This window comes from Orcinus orca, chromosome 16 (genome assembly GCF_937001465.1).
Source record: "Orcinus orca chromosome 16, mOrcOrc1.1, whole genome shotgun sequence".
Lineage (NCBI taxonomy): Eukaryota > Metazoa > Chordata > Mammalia > Artiodactyla > Delphinidae > Orcinus > Orcinus orca.
The window spans coordinates 67,904,802-67,921,424 of record NC_064574.1 but is presented as its reverse complement, the minus strand read 5'-3'; the positions used below and the strand labels follow the sequence as shown (position 1 = coordinate 67,921,424).

At 41.5% G+C, this 16,623-nt stretch overlaps 1 protein-coding gene across 2 annotated transcripts in view; it reads right to left on the bottom strand.

Moving 5' to 3' along the window:
* PRKCB (protein kinase C beta) overlaps positions 1–16,623 on the bottom strand; it is a 312,263-nt gene that overhangs the window by 178,127 nt on the left and 117,513 nt on the right. For both annotated transcript variants that reach the window (XM_004268583.4, XM_004268584.4), the window contains exon 3: positions 2,263–2,345. In XM_004268583.4, the coding sequence (XP_004268631.1) occupies positions 2,263–2,345 (83 nt within the window). The remainder of the gene's footprint in view (positions 1–2,262; positions 2,346–16,623) is intronic.

Genomic DNA, 16,623 nt, shown 5'->3' with positions numbered 1-16,623 from the left:
ATCCATAGCCTACGATTTTAACCAGTACACAATACTGCTTCTCTAGTTCTCCTCTGAGGGACCACCTCTCCCCCACTCTCAAATCATGGGGTAGGCACACCGGCCCTCCTCGCCAGGAGTAAGCACGTAACCAGGGCTGCCAATCAGCATAACCATCCTCTGGTTACATATGACCCAGGGTCCAATGAGACTTTAGCTCTTGTCACTGGAACTGCAGCACTGATAAGACATTATGACTAAAGGTACCACAGCCATCATGCTGTCGTTAGGAGAAAAATCTTCTTGAAACAGAAACCAGGATAGAGGAAGGCTGGGCCAAGACGTGGAGAAAGAGATTCCTGAAGACCTCATTTCGGCCCCTTGATTCACTGTGTCTGAAGCCAGTCTACCCTTGGAGCTTTTCAGTTTCAGGGACCAAAATTTCCCTTTTCACATAAAACAGTTTGAGCTCTTTCTATCTTAGGCAACATAAAAAGTCAATGAATAAAGACAGGATATGGGAAACACCATCCTCTTGGCTGCTCTTTGAGTACCAAGCCTTGGTCTGCATGAACATTCAGAGCTTGCATAATGGAGCCATGCTGTCCCCCCAATCTTCCCTGCCTGCTTTCCTGGGGACAAGAGATGGAATTGCATTAAAAGGGTCAGGGAGTGTGATCTGAGAGAACATGAAGAATGGTCCCATCTTTGTCTCTGCAAACAAGCCTGTGAAGGCTTTGGTTGTTCTCTGTTGCCTGGAGTTTTTAAACCCAAGTACCACAGTCTCCAAGCAAAGCAACTTCAGTATTAGCTCTAGAGTGTGCGTGGTATGCCCGTGATTTGCAGCCAAATGGCAGATGACCACTTACAGAAGGCCAGCAAGAACATATGCAATAACAGAGGTAGTTATCACCACCCACTTCACGCAACCTCAGGTCAGCTGTCAAGTCTAAGGGACCAGGACAGGACCAGTGGGAGACAAAGCCAATGGGGAAAATTCCAGGAAGGTGAACCAAAGCAGGAACAAAATAAGAGAACCAGGGGTGACAGCTGCACAAAGGGTACGCTGAACGCAGTTCATGACTGGGCCAATGGAAGAGTGTGCATGGTGGAAGGTCCAGGACAGTTTCAGCTCCATGGAAAAGAATAATGCAAACAATGAGACTTTACCAATAAGAGGTGCTTCTTATCTCACATACAGAGTCTGGGCATAAGAGAACTCAGCGTTGGCTCAGCAGCTCACCAATGTCATCGATGACCCAGATCCCTTCAACTCTTCCACCCTGCCATGCTCAGGATGTCAGCCGTGTCTCCCTCATTGACTCAAACAGTTGCCACAACTCTGTGCATTATATCCTCCCACAAAAATGTCCAACAGAACAAAGTAAGGAGTGTCTTCCTTTATCAGAAAGGAAAGTCTTCCTAGAAGCCCTGCCCAGACTTCCCTGCAGTTCCCACTGAGCAGAATTGGGTCACGTGCTCGCTCACTAGCTGCAAGGGAGCCTGGGAAAACAAGTATCAGGCATCTTCAGCTTTTAGCATGAGAGGTGGCCTCTGCCAGAAAAAGAGTGGGGGTTAGGAATGGCTGTTGGGTAGGCAATCCACATGGTACCCCAAACTTTTGGTAAACTTGCACCAAGACTCTGCCATATCCTTAACAGCACTCACACTGCCATTCACTTAATATTTTCCTTGAGTCTCTTTATTTTTTATTTAACCTAACTAACTTTACCTAGACAGGAAATTTTATATCCCCACCATAAATGCAAAACCATTACTAGACACATTTTCCAATCCATATTAAAATAAATCCATAATGATCAAAACAAAAATTGCCACGTTTACCCAGAAGCATCCCTTGTCCCACCAGCAGTAATCATACTCTGGGGTACACAGTAGCAGGATAAGCTCACTTCTTCCTAATTCTTGGGCCCTAGTACAAAAAATTCCCTACCAAAGGGCTAAAAAGTACACTGTAAGGTACCATCCTAACTACCTTTTTATAGTAGCCATAAAAATTTAGCCGCTGCCCACCACTCTCATGCCTCAGCCATAAACATGAAGACATTTTGCAGAATCACAGTAGGGAAACTAGCTGGTTTCTTGAAGTCACACACCCCTCTCAAAATGTTTTGTTGTTTTGTTCTTTCCCATTAAAACGAAAATCGTCTCAGAGGCTATAGGACCATGACATCCTGACTTTTCTGTCTCAGTGTACTCACAGATACCCAAAAGGATGCATTGACTGTGGACAGAGAGAGGTGACCGGGGCCCGTTACTTACATCGGAGGCTGGACCCTTGTCAGCACCCGGGCAGGAGAAAGTGACAAACTCATGGCACCGCTTGTGCACGACAAAACAGCAGACTGCAAAAGAGAAAATAAGGGTAGGAGTGGGGGAAAAGGAAAGTGGAGAGTAGGGAAGGAGGGGAAGAGAGGAAGAAATCGTTAAACCTGGACTTCCCGACAAGTAAAGGCTTTATACCAAAATAAACAATGCCTTCAGCTTCTGCACCTTGTCTTTTATTGAAGTCAAACTCTTGGGTACACGGATGTTACAACTTGCAAATTACTTCGCTTGTAATGTTAACTAGGGTTCAAAAGATCACATATGCTCAAAATTACACTTTAGTGAAGATCGCTTAAGTTGTATGATCTTCCACTACTTTTGGAACAGAATGTTGTTTTTCAGATTGGGCACCACAGGAAGCTAGCTGTTGGCTTGTGTTTAGGTCCATAACGCTTATGAAGTATGTACATTTAATCACTAGAATCACACTTAGAGAGATGCATAATGTGAAGGGCATGTAGAAAAAGAGTGAGCAGGAACGGCGGACCCACACCTGCATCTCACCCAGGAGCAACCATCAAGTGGAAGAAACAGGCTACATGTTTACATTGTTACTTTAGCAGCTTGAAACCAAATGTGTACATACATATGTTTGAATTTGTATGCGTTAAACGCTCCACTATTTGGGGACTATATTACTTAGGGGGAGGGACAATTAGAGAATACATACAAAATAAAACTATTTTTTGTTGTTGTTCAAATCTATTTTTATAAACTCTAGACTGTGGACTCCTGGAGGATGGGCACCATGCTCAGAATCTTTCTAAAGGACATTCTCAGTAAATGAAAACAGGACAGGAAACCTCAAGGTTACCACTAGTGATATAATGGACCTGGGCAACAATCATCAATGCTGCCAACATCAGAAAAAGACACTACCTGCCTGCTGATCAAAGTGCTATGAAGAATCCTACTACCTGTGAAGTATTCTTGCCAAAATAATCACACCTGAATCAGTTCAAGAATCTTCATCCAACTACCAATTTACCGCAACTACAAGTGACAGACACATTTTAAATGACACCACAGAGAGGCAATGAGAAAAAACAAAATTTTAATACACAAGAATGTGGTAAGCTACAAGATGTTTTTTCAACAAATAAACTGGAAGAGGAGAGGAGAGCATCTGTCCTCTTCTGGACGATACTGTAGCGACGGCTGCATTTAGAGAATATATAAAACAAAAAGTGAACCCTAGTATAAACAATGGCTTTTAATTAATAACAATGTATCATTATTGGCTCATCAATTGTAACAAATGTACCACACTAATGCAAGATTCTTTACAAGCACTGTACATATATTAATTCATTTAATACTCCTAACGATTCTAAGGCACGCCATTTCATTTTTTTTTACATTCTTTTTTGTTAATATTCTTTTCCATTATGGTTTGCCATAGGATATTGAATATAGATGTCTTCATTTTTTTAATTGAGATATAATTGATATAACATTATATTAGTTTCAGGTGTACAACATAATGATTCTCTATATATATGTATACATATACATATATATATATATATATATATATATGACCATAGCAAAATGATCACCGTAAGTCAACATCCATCCATCATCAAAAATAGTTATAATTTTTTTTCTTGTAATAAGATCTTTTATCTACTCTCTTAGCAACTTTCAAATATACACTACAGTACTATTAACTATAATCAACTCTCTATATATTACATCCCCAGAACTTTTTATTTTGACCACTTTCACCCATTTCACTCACTCCCCACCCCCACCTCTGGCAACCACCAATCTGTTCTCTGTATCTACAAGTTCGCTTTTTAGTTTTGGTTTGGTTTGGTTTTTGTTTTAGATTCCAGATATAAGTGAGTTCATATGGTATTTCTCTTTCTCTTTTTGATTTATTTCACTTGCAAATGTTAATAATAGGGGGAACTAGGGTGGAAATGGGGTTGAGGGAGTATATGGAAACTCTGTATTTTCCAATCAATTTTTCTATATGCCTAAAACTGCTCAAAACAACAACAAACAAACAAACAAAAATGGAAAACTGCAAGAGGAAAGTAGCAGGGCAGAGGAGAAACATAAATTCAAAGAGATTTAAGAAACATATCAACTAAATGCAATATGTAGACCTCGTTTGGGTCCTAATTTAAACAAACTAATAGTTTTTTAAAATTATGAGACAATCAGAAAAGTGGATATATTCACTTTTTGATGGTATGAGAGAACGATTGTTATTGATATTAGGGAATTATAATTTTTGATGTAATAATGGTATTATGATTATTTTTGTTAAAGAATACTTACCTCTAAGAATACATCCTATAATCTTTGTGGATAAGATGATTCTATTCAAAATAATTCAGTGTGACATAAAGGAGATAGAAAGGGGAGGGTTATAGATGGGAAAAAAAAATGAGTCTCGACTGTTCATTACTGACCCTGGCTGATGGACACAGAAGGATTCATTATACTAATCTCTCTACTTTTACGTATATTTTCTGTAATAAAAACATTTTAAACGCTCGTGGTTTAAAACAAGAGTTCCAAAGGGGCCAATTGCTTTCTCCTTTGCTTTCTCCCCTTTCTGTTTTAGTATTTACTGTATTTTATAAATAATATATGCTTTGTCTGAAGACATTTGTGTCAAACAGTGTGTGCTGTGTGTGTGGGGGGGGGGTGGTCCCTCTCTGTGCCTGTATATCTGTGACTGCTGAGAGAAATACATGAGCAGTGGCCAAAAAATGCCACTGATGGTTATCTCTGGGCAGTAGGACTACAGATTATTTTTACTTACAATCTTACATCTGTATTGTTTGAAATGTTGATAATGAGTATTAATTATATAATCAGGGAAAATAAGCCCACTTTCATTTTGAAACAAAACGAAGAGTCAAAGAAAAACAAAGGTCAGGAAATGAAAAATATGACTGCCCAAATTGGAAACTCAGTGGTTGGGCTGATATAGAATGGAGACAGCTAAAGAGGAACTTAGCAAACTGGAGTCTAAATTGAGTGATTTTCCCTGAATTCTGCAAAAAAGCAAGAAAAAATAAAAGAAACGATACAAAACTGTAGGATAGATCCCCAAATTCTAACAACCATATAGAAGGATACTCAGGAAAGAACAGAGAGAACGGTAAAGAATGTGTAATTAAAGAAAATAGAAGGAAGTCCTCTAAAGATTAAGAAGGATTTGAGTCATTAAATTGAAAGAAACTATCCAGTGTCAATAGATGTGAATGAAAAAAACAACTAATGGTGAGGATTTTCAAGGCTCTGAGATCATTGTGAGGACGTGTCCAGCAGTGGCAGGAGGAGAAGAGGAGAAAGATTACTGACAAAGGAACAAAAATAATTTTAACACCAGATTTCTTGTCTGCAACTTTGAATTCTAGAATACAATGGAGCAATGTCTTCAAAGGTTTAGAAAAAGTCATTTGAACCTAAAACCCCATACACAGCCAACCTAGCATTCAAGTGAAAGTACAAAATAAATACATTTCCAGAATATAAGAACTTGGAAAACTTACTTCCCACAAAAGAAGTAATAGAGAATATACACTCCGCAAAACAACAACAAAATGAATGAATGGGGCATAACAAACAGTGGTGAAAGAGAGAACAAAAAGAAAAGCGGGGCAGGGGAAGAGAGACTTAAGTCATAAGAGATGGGGTTGGTAAAAAGACTATAAAATTGCAATATGCTAAGAGTCTTGTCTTATTCCTCAGGAGTTTATAGGCATTGAGAAACCGCATTTAGGACATTATAAGTTTGAATATGTGTGTTAACAATTAGGAATAAAAATAAGAATAGAAATATTATATATAACTTGCAGACCACTAAAAGAAAAAAATGGACAAAGAAAACTTAATCCAACTACACTTCAAAAGGCCTTCCCATATGACCCAAATTCCTATAAATACAATTCCTTTTTTTTAACTTTTATATGGCATCATTTGCACTTTAAACTCTTTTATCATCTGTAATTTCTTGGTTATCTTTAATGACATGGGAACCTAATTTGCCATTTTTTCCAAATAGGTAATCCATTGTGCCAGCATCTTTTACTGAATAATTCATCCCCTCTCCACTGATCTCAAATGCCAACTTTATTATATGCTAAATAATTATATACACTGGGGTCTGTCTTTGGGCCTTCTGTTCCACTGATCTGTCTTATAATAAAGCAATATGGGATTTAATTATAGTACCTTTATAACATGTTGTATCTTGGTTGGGCAAGTCCTCCCTCATTATCCTTATTTTCAACATTTTCTTGGCAGTCACGGAGAGTTCCAAGTGAACTTTAGAATCGGTTTATCAAGCTTTTAAAAATACCGACGGAGGGACTTCCCTGCTGGTGCAGGGGTTAAGAATCCACCTGCCAATGCAGGAGACACAGGTTCGAGCCCTGGTCCGGGAAGATCCCATAGGCCACGGAGCAACTAAGCCCGTGCGCCACCACTACTGAGCCTGTGCTCTAGAGCCCGTGAGCCACAACTACAGAGCCCACATGCCACAAATACTGAAGCCCACGCACCTAGAGCCCATGCTCCGCAACAAGAGAAGTCACCGCCAAGAGAAGTCCCTTGCACCACAATGAAGAGTAGCCCCCACTCGCTGCAACTAGAGAAAGCCTGCACGCAGCAAAGGAGACCCAACACAGCCATAAATAAACAAACAAATAAATAAACCAATGTAATTTTTATTGGAATTATATTTAGTAAATTTCCCACCCCCAGAAAAAAAAATTTATTGGGACTTTGGTAATTAACACTTTCATAACAATGAGTCTTTCTAGCAGGAATAGGGTGTCCCTTTGTTAAAATTTTATTTTATGTCTCCCAATAAAGTCTTAATTTTCTCTATAGTTCTACAAATTTCTCACTTAGTATTATCTGAGAGGTCCTTTTTCTACGCTATTATGATTTTTGAAATCTTTCGCATTTTGTTTTCCAAGTTTACAAATAGGAAAGAAATAAACTTTCAGTGTATTTATTTTGTAAGTATTTTTTAAATCTGTAATAGTTTTTGTGGGTTTTCAGTTGCTTCCATTGAGTTTTCCATGTAGAGAATCATATTATCCCCAATAATAACATTTTTCTCTTCTCCTCCCTGATAGATATGCCTCTTTTTTTCCCCTTATATTTCCATGTCAAGAATTTCCAGAACAATATGGAATAAAAGGGATGACAGCAGACAGTCCTGTCCCATTTGGAGCGTCTACCAGCTTCACCTCTCCCTCACTCTCTCCTCAAACTAACTTCTGGAATTTATATTTTCCTTTGGAATTATCCATAGTGTTCTTCTCAGTGTGTTTCAACTGCATCATCTTATCTGGGATGGTGCTGTGCCCTTTCTCGTGCTTTCTTCACATTGTATTGTTAGGGAATCTCTCTTTTTATTTTTTCCAGAGGTTCATCTTCCTTGTTGTCTATTTTATTATTCTTTCATTTTAAAGAAGCAAATCATGGACATATTTCTCAATTCTATTGTTTTTTTCCTACTTGATTAATTGTTAGTTTTACTCTCACTTGTCCTACTTCTTTTATTTGTATTTGTACTTTTATTCCTTATTAGTGGGGAGTATCTGGAGTCAAATGGCCAGGTTTGGATGCATTCATCATTTGTAAACTATAGTACTTGGGCACATTACCTTATCTCCCTGTGCTTCAGTTTTCTCTCTGAAAAATGACGGTGATAATAATAATACCCATATTACAGTGGTGTTGTCAGAATTAAACAAGCTAATCCATGCTCAGAACTGTGCCTAGCGTATCATGAGTATTCAACAAATGTCTGCTGCTTTTTTTCATTATTCTTTTTAAAGCTTCTTGAATTGACTGTTCAGTTAATTTCTTCCCATTCTTCTTCATTAAAAGTTTTAAGATTGTAAAGCTAAAAACTTTCCTTTCAAGCACAGCTTTGGCTGCATCCTATGTTTTATATTTAGTGCCATCACTGTTTTAAGTTTCTAAGTGGCCTATTACTGTGGTTTTCATTTCTTCCTTAACCCAGAGATGTTTAGGAAAGTTCTCCTCCCCCCGCCCACCATTCACCATTTATAAGCAACTACTTTAGTCTAGAACCTTTCTTCAAAATATCCAAAATATCAGTTATGATCTTATTCATCCATACTCTCTTTGAGGGAAGGAGGGGGTCTCACCTCTAGTTTCCTAGTGTCTACCACAATTCCTGGTACATAACTGATATGTAAATAAATGTTTGGTGAATGAATGAACAAAAGAATGTATATCATCAGCCACAGAAAAAGAAGAACGCCCAATCAACTTCATGGTAGCTGTAGCTCCTGGCTGGCTTTCCACATTCTACCACCATAGACAGGGGTAGGAAGACACCAGTCATCAACTAGGTCTCTTTAGGCAGCCTTCCAATTAGCCACACAATAAACAATCCATCCCTACCAAGGTAGACTCAATATGCCAAGGGACTAGGCTATACTCCAGCATACTCTACAGAGAAGCTGGGAACAGACTGGAAAGTTGATGACCTTCCAGTGCAGGTACTTACTTTATACAACGTGCTTCTGAAAAGTTCTGCAAATCACATTTCCCACTAACTAAAACACTTCACAGAAAAGTAGTAGGGCTGGCTATTTAAAGAAACAAACTGAACCCTTTTGTGATACAAACAAACACCCCCACATTTCTGTTTGGCAAATTCAGGATAAAACTAGCTTTTCTTAAATAAGAGCCAACATTCAATGAGCTGCTGAAACACGTACCAGGTCCTACTTTCAAACAGGTACCTCGTAAGAGCCAAGAATTCCTAGATGCTTCACAGTTTATTCAATAACTCCTTGCTCTGTAGAGGTTAAAAGCCTGCAGCCTACAGCCCTCTGAATCCAACCCGTAGCCATGCTTTCTTAGGACTACACAATGCGGTCTCAAACTCAAATGCCTAAGGGACAGATAAGCAATGAAAATGGCTGAGGGTCAGATGGGAGAATGCATGCAGGACCTGTTTAAAAGGGGAAGCTGCTACTTGGCTCCAGCAGAGAATGAGATTAAGGTCCCAAGTACTATCGTCCTCCACTCCTCCCGTATTACATGTAAAATCACAAAGGTCACAGGCCTGTAGGTAGAATAACATCTTTCCCCAACCTCACCAAAGATGTCCACGTCCTAATCCCTGGAATTTGTGATTATGTTACTTTACATGGCAAAATAGACTCTGCAGATGTGATTACATTAAGGATCTTGAGAATGGGAATTATACTGGATTATGCTGGTGGGCCCAATTAATTGTAATTACAAGGGTCCTTATTAGAGGGAGGCAGGAGACTCAAGAGTCAGAGAAGGAGGTGTGACTATAAAAGCAGAGGCTGGAGTGATGTCATTGCTGGAAAGGAACACAAGTCAAGGAATGTGGACGGCTTCTAGAAGCTAGAAAAGGCAAGGAACAGATTGTCCTCTAGAGCCTCCAGAAGGAATGAAGCCCTGCAGACATCCTGATTTTAGCCTCATGAGACCCATTTTCAGACTTTTGACCTCCAGAACTATAAGGTAATAAATCTGTGTCATTTTAAGGCATTAAGTTCATGGTAATTTGTTATACCAGCAATAATAAACTGATATACCAGCCAAGGATCAGAAACAGCTCATTGATCCCAGGAGACCTCTCTGGAGTATCTGGCCCCAGAAAGCAATGGGACCCCAACTCTACCTCATACTGCACCCACTCCCAAATGCCCAACTCTAGCCATTATAATTTATTTGTTGCATCCAAAGAGAACTAGATGAAGTCATTAAATTTTTATTTTCTCTCTTTGGAGTGGATCCATCTCTTGTACCCTATTCTCACCAGGGTCTAAAGTGGAAAACTGACATCTTTGGGAAGCAATCTTTGTCCCCGAATCCATAATTACCTGAGATAGATATCCCAGCACTAGCTACAGATGTCTGTGTTGGGAGAAGAAAGAGAAGGACCCTCAACACTCTCCTCAGCTCTCATCTCTCTCAGGAGGCCTCCAAACAGCCATTTCTCGAGAGAGAAATCCACAATCTGCAAGAGCTACAGGCCAGGCCTCTGGATCAGATGGACCTCAGTTTGAACCCTCATTTTACAAGCCATAAACTGAAGGACATTAGCCCAATTACTATGCCAATACTAACCCAATTACTATTACTATGCCTCTCTGAGCCACCACCTCCTTCTCCAACATGGGAATGATAGCAGTACCTACTCTGAGAAGGCTGTTGTGAAGCTCAAATGAGACAACACACACAAAGCACTTGGTGGAAAGAGGCAGTTGAGTTGGAGGCACCAGCATGGCAAGTTTGCTTTGAGATGGCCGGGGAGGACCCCTCTTTCCTCCCAGGTCAAAGCTGACTCACTGGCACGAAATTCTGCCTGGTGTCCAAGATGAGGTGGGGCTCCCCCACATGCTTTCTGGAAACATCTCCATGATCAAAGGCAGAAAGGCCTGGTAACCATCTCCACCTAACACCTTGCCTCACTGACATTCAGAAGAGTGACTCACATGGCCATGGACTTGAGTCTGGAAGGGCTTTCACATCCATTCACCTGAGCCACATCACGGCCCTGTGAGGAAGGTGTTTTGATCCACGTTATAACGACAGGGATGCTGACACTCAAAGAGCCATGACTTGCCCAAGGGTGTCCAGCTAGTCGGTGGCAATGCTTGTATTTGAAACCAGGTTTGTCTTTCTCTTGAGCCCACACTCTCAACTCACATGGCGTGGCTGCATTTGTGTTTGTCATTCATCTCACTGTTCCAGAAGAAATCCTCCCCCGCTTTCCTCACCCCAGCCATCCAATCAATTGCTAAATCCTACTGATTCTTCCTTCGCAACATCTTTCATACCATATCCTCCTGTATACTCCCCACTGATTCCACCCTAACCGCCCTCAGTAACTCAGATGTGGAATTTTGCAATGAAACCTTAACTGGTCTCCCCAGAAATTGATGAGCCAAAGTTTCCATAACCACAGAGAAGATAAGACCACCAATGTTATGTGATTGCCATGATATCTAAATGAGACGTGGTGTACAGATGCACAGCATCAGGGCACAAAGTAAGTTCTCAATGAAGGTTTATTTACTTCCTTCCAGGTTAGAGGTTTACAGTCCAAGTTCTGCAGCCAAGCTGCCCGGACGCTACACCAGGCACCACTATTTGTTAGCTCTGTGACCTTGAATAAGTCCATTGACCTTGCTGTGTCTTGGTTTCCTAGTCTATAAAATAGAAATAATAACAGTGCTTTTCTCATAGAGTTGTTGTGAGGATTAAATGAGGTCATCTTAGTACAGTGTGTGGACACAGTAAGAGCCTAACATATAGTAAATACTGTCAATATTATTCCTAACTACTTCCCTCCACCCCCTGCAGCCTAAACACTCCTGGAAAATTCATCCTGTGAAAACTCAGCTTGATATTATTTCCCTGCCCCAACACATTCACTGGCTGCCTATCATCTAAAGTTGCACTGTCCAATATGGTAGCCACAGGTGACATGGGGCTATGCCAATTTAAATTAATTAAATGAAATTTAAAATTCAGTTCTTCGTTCACACTAACCACATTTCAAGTGCTTAACAGTCACATGTGGCTAGAAGCTACCACACTGGGCACTCATCGTAGAAAGTATTATTGGACAGCACTGGCCTAAAGAATAAAGTTCAAATACCGCAGGCTGACATCCATCCATCCACATATAGCCAGCGTCTAACTTTACTCTTATCTCCTCTCACTCCATTACCCCACACTCCTGCCAGTCTGGATGACTGTCCCTTTCTATAATATATTTTAGTCATTCCCTACTGTGCAAATCTGTCCCATAAATATATCACTACCAATAGCCCATCCCATGATGGCCACAAGGAAATTCAAGGCACAGAGCTCAGTTCTCCAGAGAACAGACTGAAGGCCAGATTGGAGTAGAAATGACACATTCCACAGGATAATTCAGCTCAGGAGCCCCATGGGACAGATAATGGTTGGCTCATCCTACCTAGTTTATTGCAGGGGTTACAAACTTAAATGCCTACAAAGGCCAGGCCTTGTGACTAAGTGAAGCCAGCCTGGTGTAATACAGCAGGGATGGGTGGATGGGATGAACTAGAGAGCACACGTCCATCCCTGGGATACTCAATTCCATTCAACAGTGGCCCTGTGAGCGCTAGTCCGGTGTTGCCGGATGGGAATTTTTTTAAGCTCTGTGCAGAACATCCAAAAACATCTGAGTCCCGCCGGTTTACAAGCTCTGTTTTAGCTGGCCTTCCTGACTCAAATACTTTCACCTTGATTACTTATTATCTCTGAGCTAAAATATCCCCAACCACAGAATGGGGATAAGATCACCTACTTCACATATAGTTGTGAGGATGAGATCAGATTCACGTGCTTGGCAGGTACCTGCCCCATATCTAATTCTTAATAAAAATATGAATGAGTGCATTAACAATGAATGAATAAATGAATGATTGGACTTTTCTGGTCACCCCCTCACTCAGAAATCACCCACCACGGCTGAGTCAAGAGGAAGGCAGCTGTGGCCGGGGCGGTGGGTGGTACGTGTGCATCTGTGGGCGGCTGGCCCCAGCACAGCCAAGCTGCGTGAGCTCAGAATCATCTCACAGCCCTGCCTGGCCGGCCTTGGGTGTGCAGTGAGGATTTCTTTTTAAAACTATATACCATGCTTATGGCTTAAAATTCAAACATTACAGATGAGCATATGGTTGAGAATCACTGCTCTACTCCATTATTGGAGGGAACTATTTCTTGTCTATCCTTCTAGAGATATTCTCTGCACGTGTGTCAGCACATGTGAGTCTCCACCTATATATGTAGTATAATTATTTCCTTCTTGTTTTTTATCTATGTTCCTTTTGTTTCAACCATATGATACAATTCTATACCCCTGGTTCTCAGCCCTGGCTGCACACTGAGTCATTTGGACTTTTCAAAACATATCAGGGCTCAAGTCCCACCTCAAGAGATTCTGAGTTATTGGGGGGATGCTGGGAACAGGTGACTCAAATGTTGAAGAGCATTGCTGATCTGCACACTCTACCCATGCTTTTTCCCCAACTAGCACAGCTGGAGGCCCATTCTATCTCAGTATGTAGAGAATGACCTCATCCTGTTTCCATAACTGCATCTTATTCCATCATATGGGGCTACCATTTATTTACCCAGCCTTAAAGGGAATTTGCAAAATTGTGATGATGATGATGATTGCCTCCTGTAAAAGAGGAGGAAGCAGGAACAAACTTCATTTGTTTAGCAACAGCCCAGCGCTACAGAGAGAACTCAAAAGCAAAAGCAAGAGCCTTGCAGTGGTCAGCAAATGCAGGAAAGGAGTGTTTTCATTTATAATGTTACCAAATTTATTTAACTGAGCCAGATAAAGCAGTGGAGCCAACGAGAGGTAAAGGACAGGCCTCAGAAGTAAACAAACCCATGAGAAGACAGCTGCCCCACACCACCACCTTCTGCTATACCAACCCTGGGGAGAAGGGCCTGGGCAGGACAGCTGCTGGGAATATCCTGCTTGTCTGGATAACACATGGAGACTGTTCTTGACCCCTTGGCCTCCCCATTTTGATCAGGCCCCAAAGGCGGGGGCAGTAAGACAAAATGCCATGGCCTGAGGGGAAACATCAACATCCCTTCATTCACCAGCTACATCCCACCCTAGAGCTCTCAGACCAGGAGAAGAGCTGGTCCCGAAACCAAGTGTGGTGAACACGCCCAACCAGCATCCATCCTCTCTGCTTCTATTTGGGGCACCTGATCCCCAGTTCCTGTGAGCTGGCTAAGGATGCCCTCACGCCCAGTTCCCAGGGTGGACATAGGACCCAGGCCACAGTGTGGATTCAGGGATGGGCATGTGACTCAAGGCGCCCAATGAGAATCAACTTCAGGACTCTTGCTGGAATTTATTAGGAAAGAAGATTTATTTTCCAGCAGTACTGCTAAGCTGGTGGGGAATGAGTCTGCATCTGCCATCTTTATTATCACTAAGGAAAAGCTTTCCTGAGAATGAAGCCAACGAAGAGAAAAGCAGAGCCAACAGGTATCTGATAACCACATATGAGCACCTGGAGTCAACCAAGCCTGAAGGGAGAACCCCTTGACTTTTCTGTATAAGTCAACAAATCCCTCCTTGTCTAAAGCAACTTGAATTGGGTTTTTGTTTCCTGAGACCAAAGAACGTATGACTAATAAAGCAAAGGTGAGAAGTTAGAGGATGGGCAGGGAGGGCCCCTCTTTTCTCCTGTGTTTCATGTGTTCCTGTAAATAGACCTCTTTTCTTTTTTATTTAGGGGCTTGATATTAAGAACATTCAATTCGATCAGTCCGTGTTGGTGGATTGAGGAAAGACGGGATACAGTGTCTCACCCTACCCTTATTCCTGTAAATATCGTAGTCCTATGAGGATGGCTGCACCTAGGAGTTTGCTCAGGTAAGAGAAAATACCAGGAGGTATAAGATTTGACAGGTCTCCTTTACCCACAGGCGCCTGTCACTTGGGCTTCTTTTCAGTAAGTGCCTGTAGGATGGGCACACCCACCTCGCTGATGCAACAGAGATTTATACCATCTGTCTACTACCAGCTCCTACCCTTGCTCATGAAGGAGGGGCCACATAGCCACAAGGCCAAGTCTTTTCTTGACTGTCATGTCAAGAAATAACATGAGTCATATCTGCCAAATTGTGCCTCCAGAGCTAGTGGCTTGAAGCCCAGAGACAAATTCACGTCAATCCCAGTCCCCTAACTCACTCTAAAAAGCAAACAGAGAAACTTAATCCTCCAACAGGCAAAACACTAGCAACAGCTCCGCAAGGAGGGGTGGGCTGTTATGTGAACATTGCAAGTATCACCCAATCAAAGACAGGGCCATGGAGATTATAGTGGGCATCTGTTGGTTTTGCCTGCATAGCATGCATTCTCCATTCTGGTAAGTGGCATGTTGATTTTCCTTTGGGAAACCAGCCTTGCTCCATGATGTGCAATCTTGGTGGTGCTGTCAATCAAGGTGCCCAGCTCTGCCCTGGCCAAGGGGGTGGGGGGTGGGGGGGGCATGTGACCCAAGATCAGCCAATCAAACTCTTGCTTGAATTTGATTCTTGAATCAGTAGTGTTGCCACGTGAAGGTAGCCCATTAGTTCCTGCCACCTAGATCCAAGAGCCACTGTCCTGGACCCTGTTCCAGGGTCCACTGTTCAGGGTCCATTCTTCTGGACCCTGTTCTTTCTAAGGCCTGGCACTGCGTGAATGTAGAAACCCACACCTTTCCACTTGCTTTTTAAGACACCTACAGTCAATTTTTATTGCTTACAAAGAACCGAACAACTCGGGCCAATTCAAAGACATCTGATATCACCCACTTCTACAACATCCCTGAGGGCTGGTCACCAAGCTTCTCATTGCACACCTCCAGGACAAGGATTGCTCCACCTCCTAAGAACAACTCTACTACTAGAAAGTTCTTTAGACTGCACAGAACTCAGCCTCCCTGTAACTTCCCGACCCTGCCCTCCGTGGCCCCTTCCCCTTTTCCTGGCTCCTCCTCCTGTTCTCCCTACCCCTTAACCTACTGGAATTCCTTAAAGGTCTGTCCCAGGTACTGGTCTCTTCCCTGTGGACACTCTCTCCCCAGGCCATCTTGTCAATCTACAGACTTAAAAATCTGTTCATGCTGGTGACTCCCAAATGTGCACCTCTCGGCCAAGAGCTCTCCCCTACTTGCTCAGCACCACGATTTGGATCTCAAACTGAAGTTGCCCCAAACCAAGTCCTTGCTCTTCTGCCTCATTTCTGTTGTTGCTGCTTTTATAAAACAATTTATTAAATATGATAAGATATATACTTTAGAGGAAATGATGGTTACATTCAAAAGGTCTTTGAAAAAATCATGTAGTATCCAATTTTTTAAATTCATAACATTTACATTCCTTCTCCTTCACCCTGTTATTAGACAAGTTTAAATTCACATAAAGTAACCTGATATCTGTAAAGCTGAAAATTTTCCAAGCATATTGATATATTTTTCTTTACCACAACCTTAGCACAGGTAACAGTGAAGATATATACACAAAAAACGAAGTCCCTTGTTTCCATCCCTACTTTTATTTATGCTTCCCAGACTCTACAAAAAGGGATTTGAATATTCAAATAATAGCATCATAAATCATCAAAGATCATCAAAGGGAAGTAAAAAGGGAATTTTAGGAAAATGCTTGGTGTTTCAACTAATTTAGTCTCCATTTGAATCCACCTTATATTCAGTTCAACCCTGGAAACGAGTGTGTTGAGGA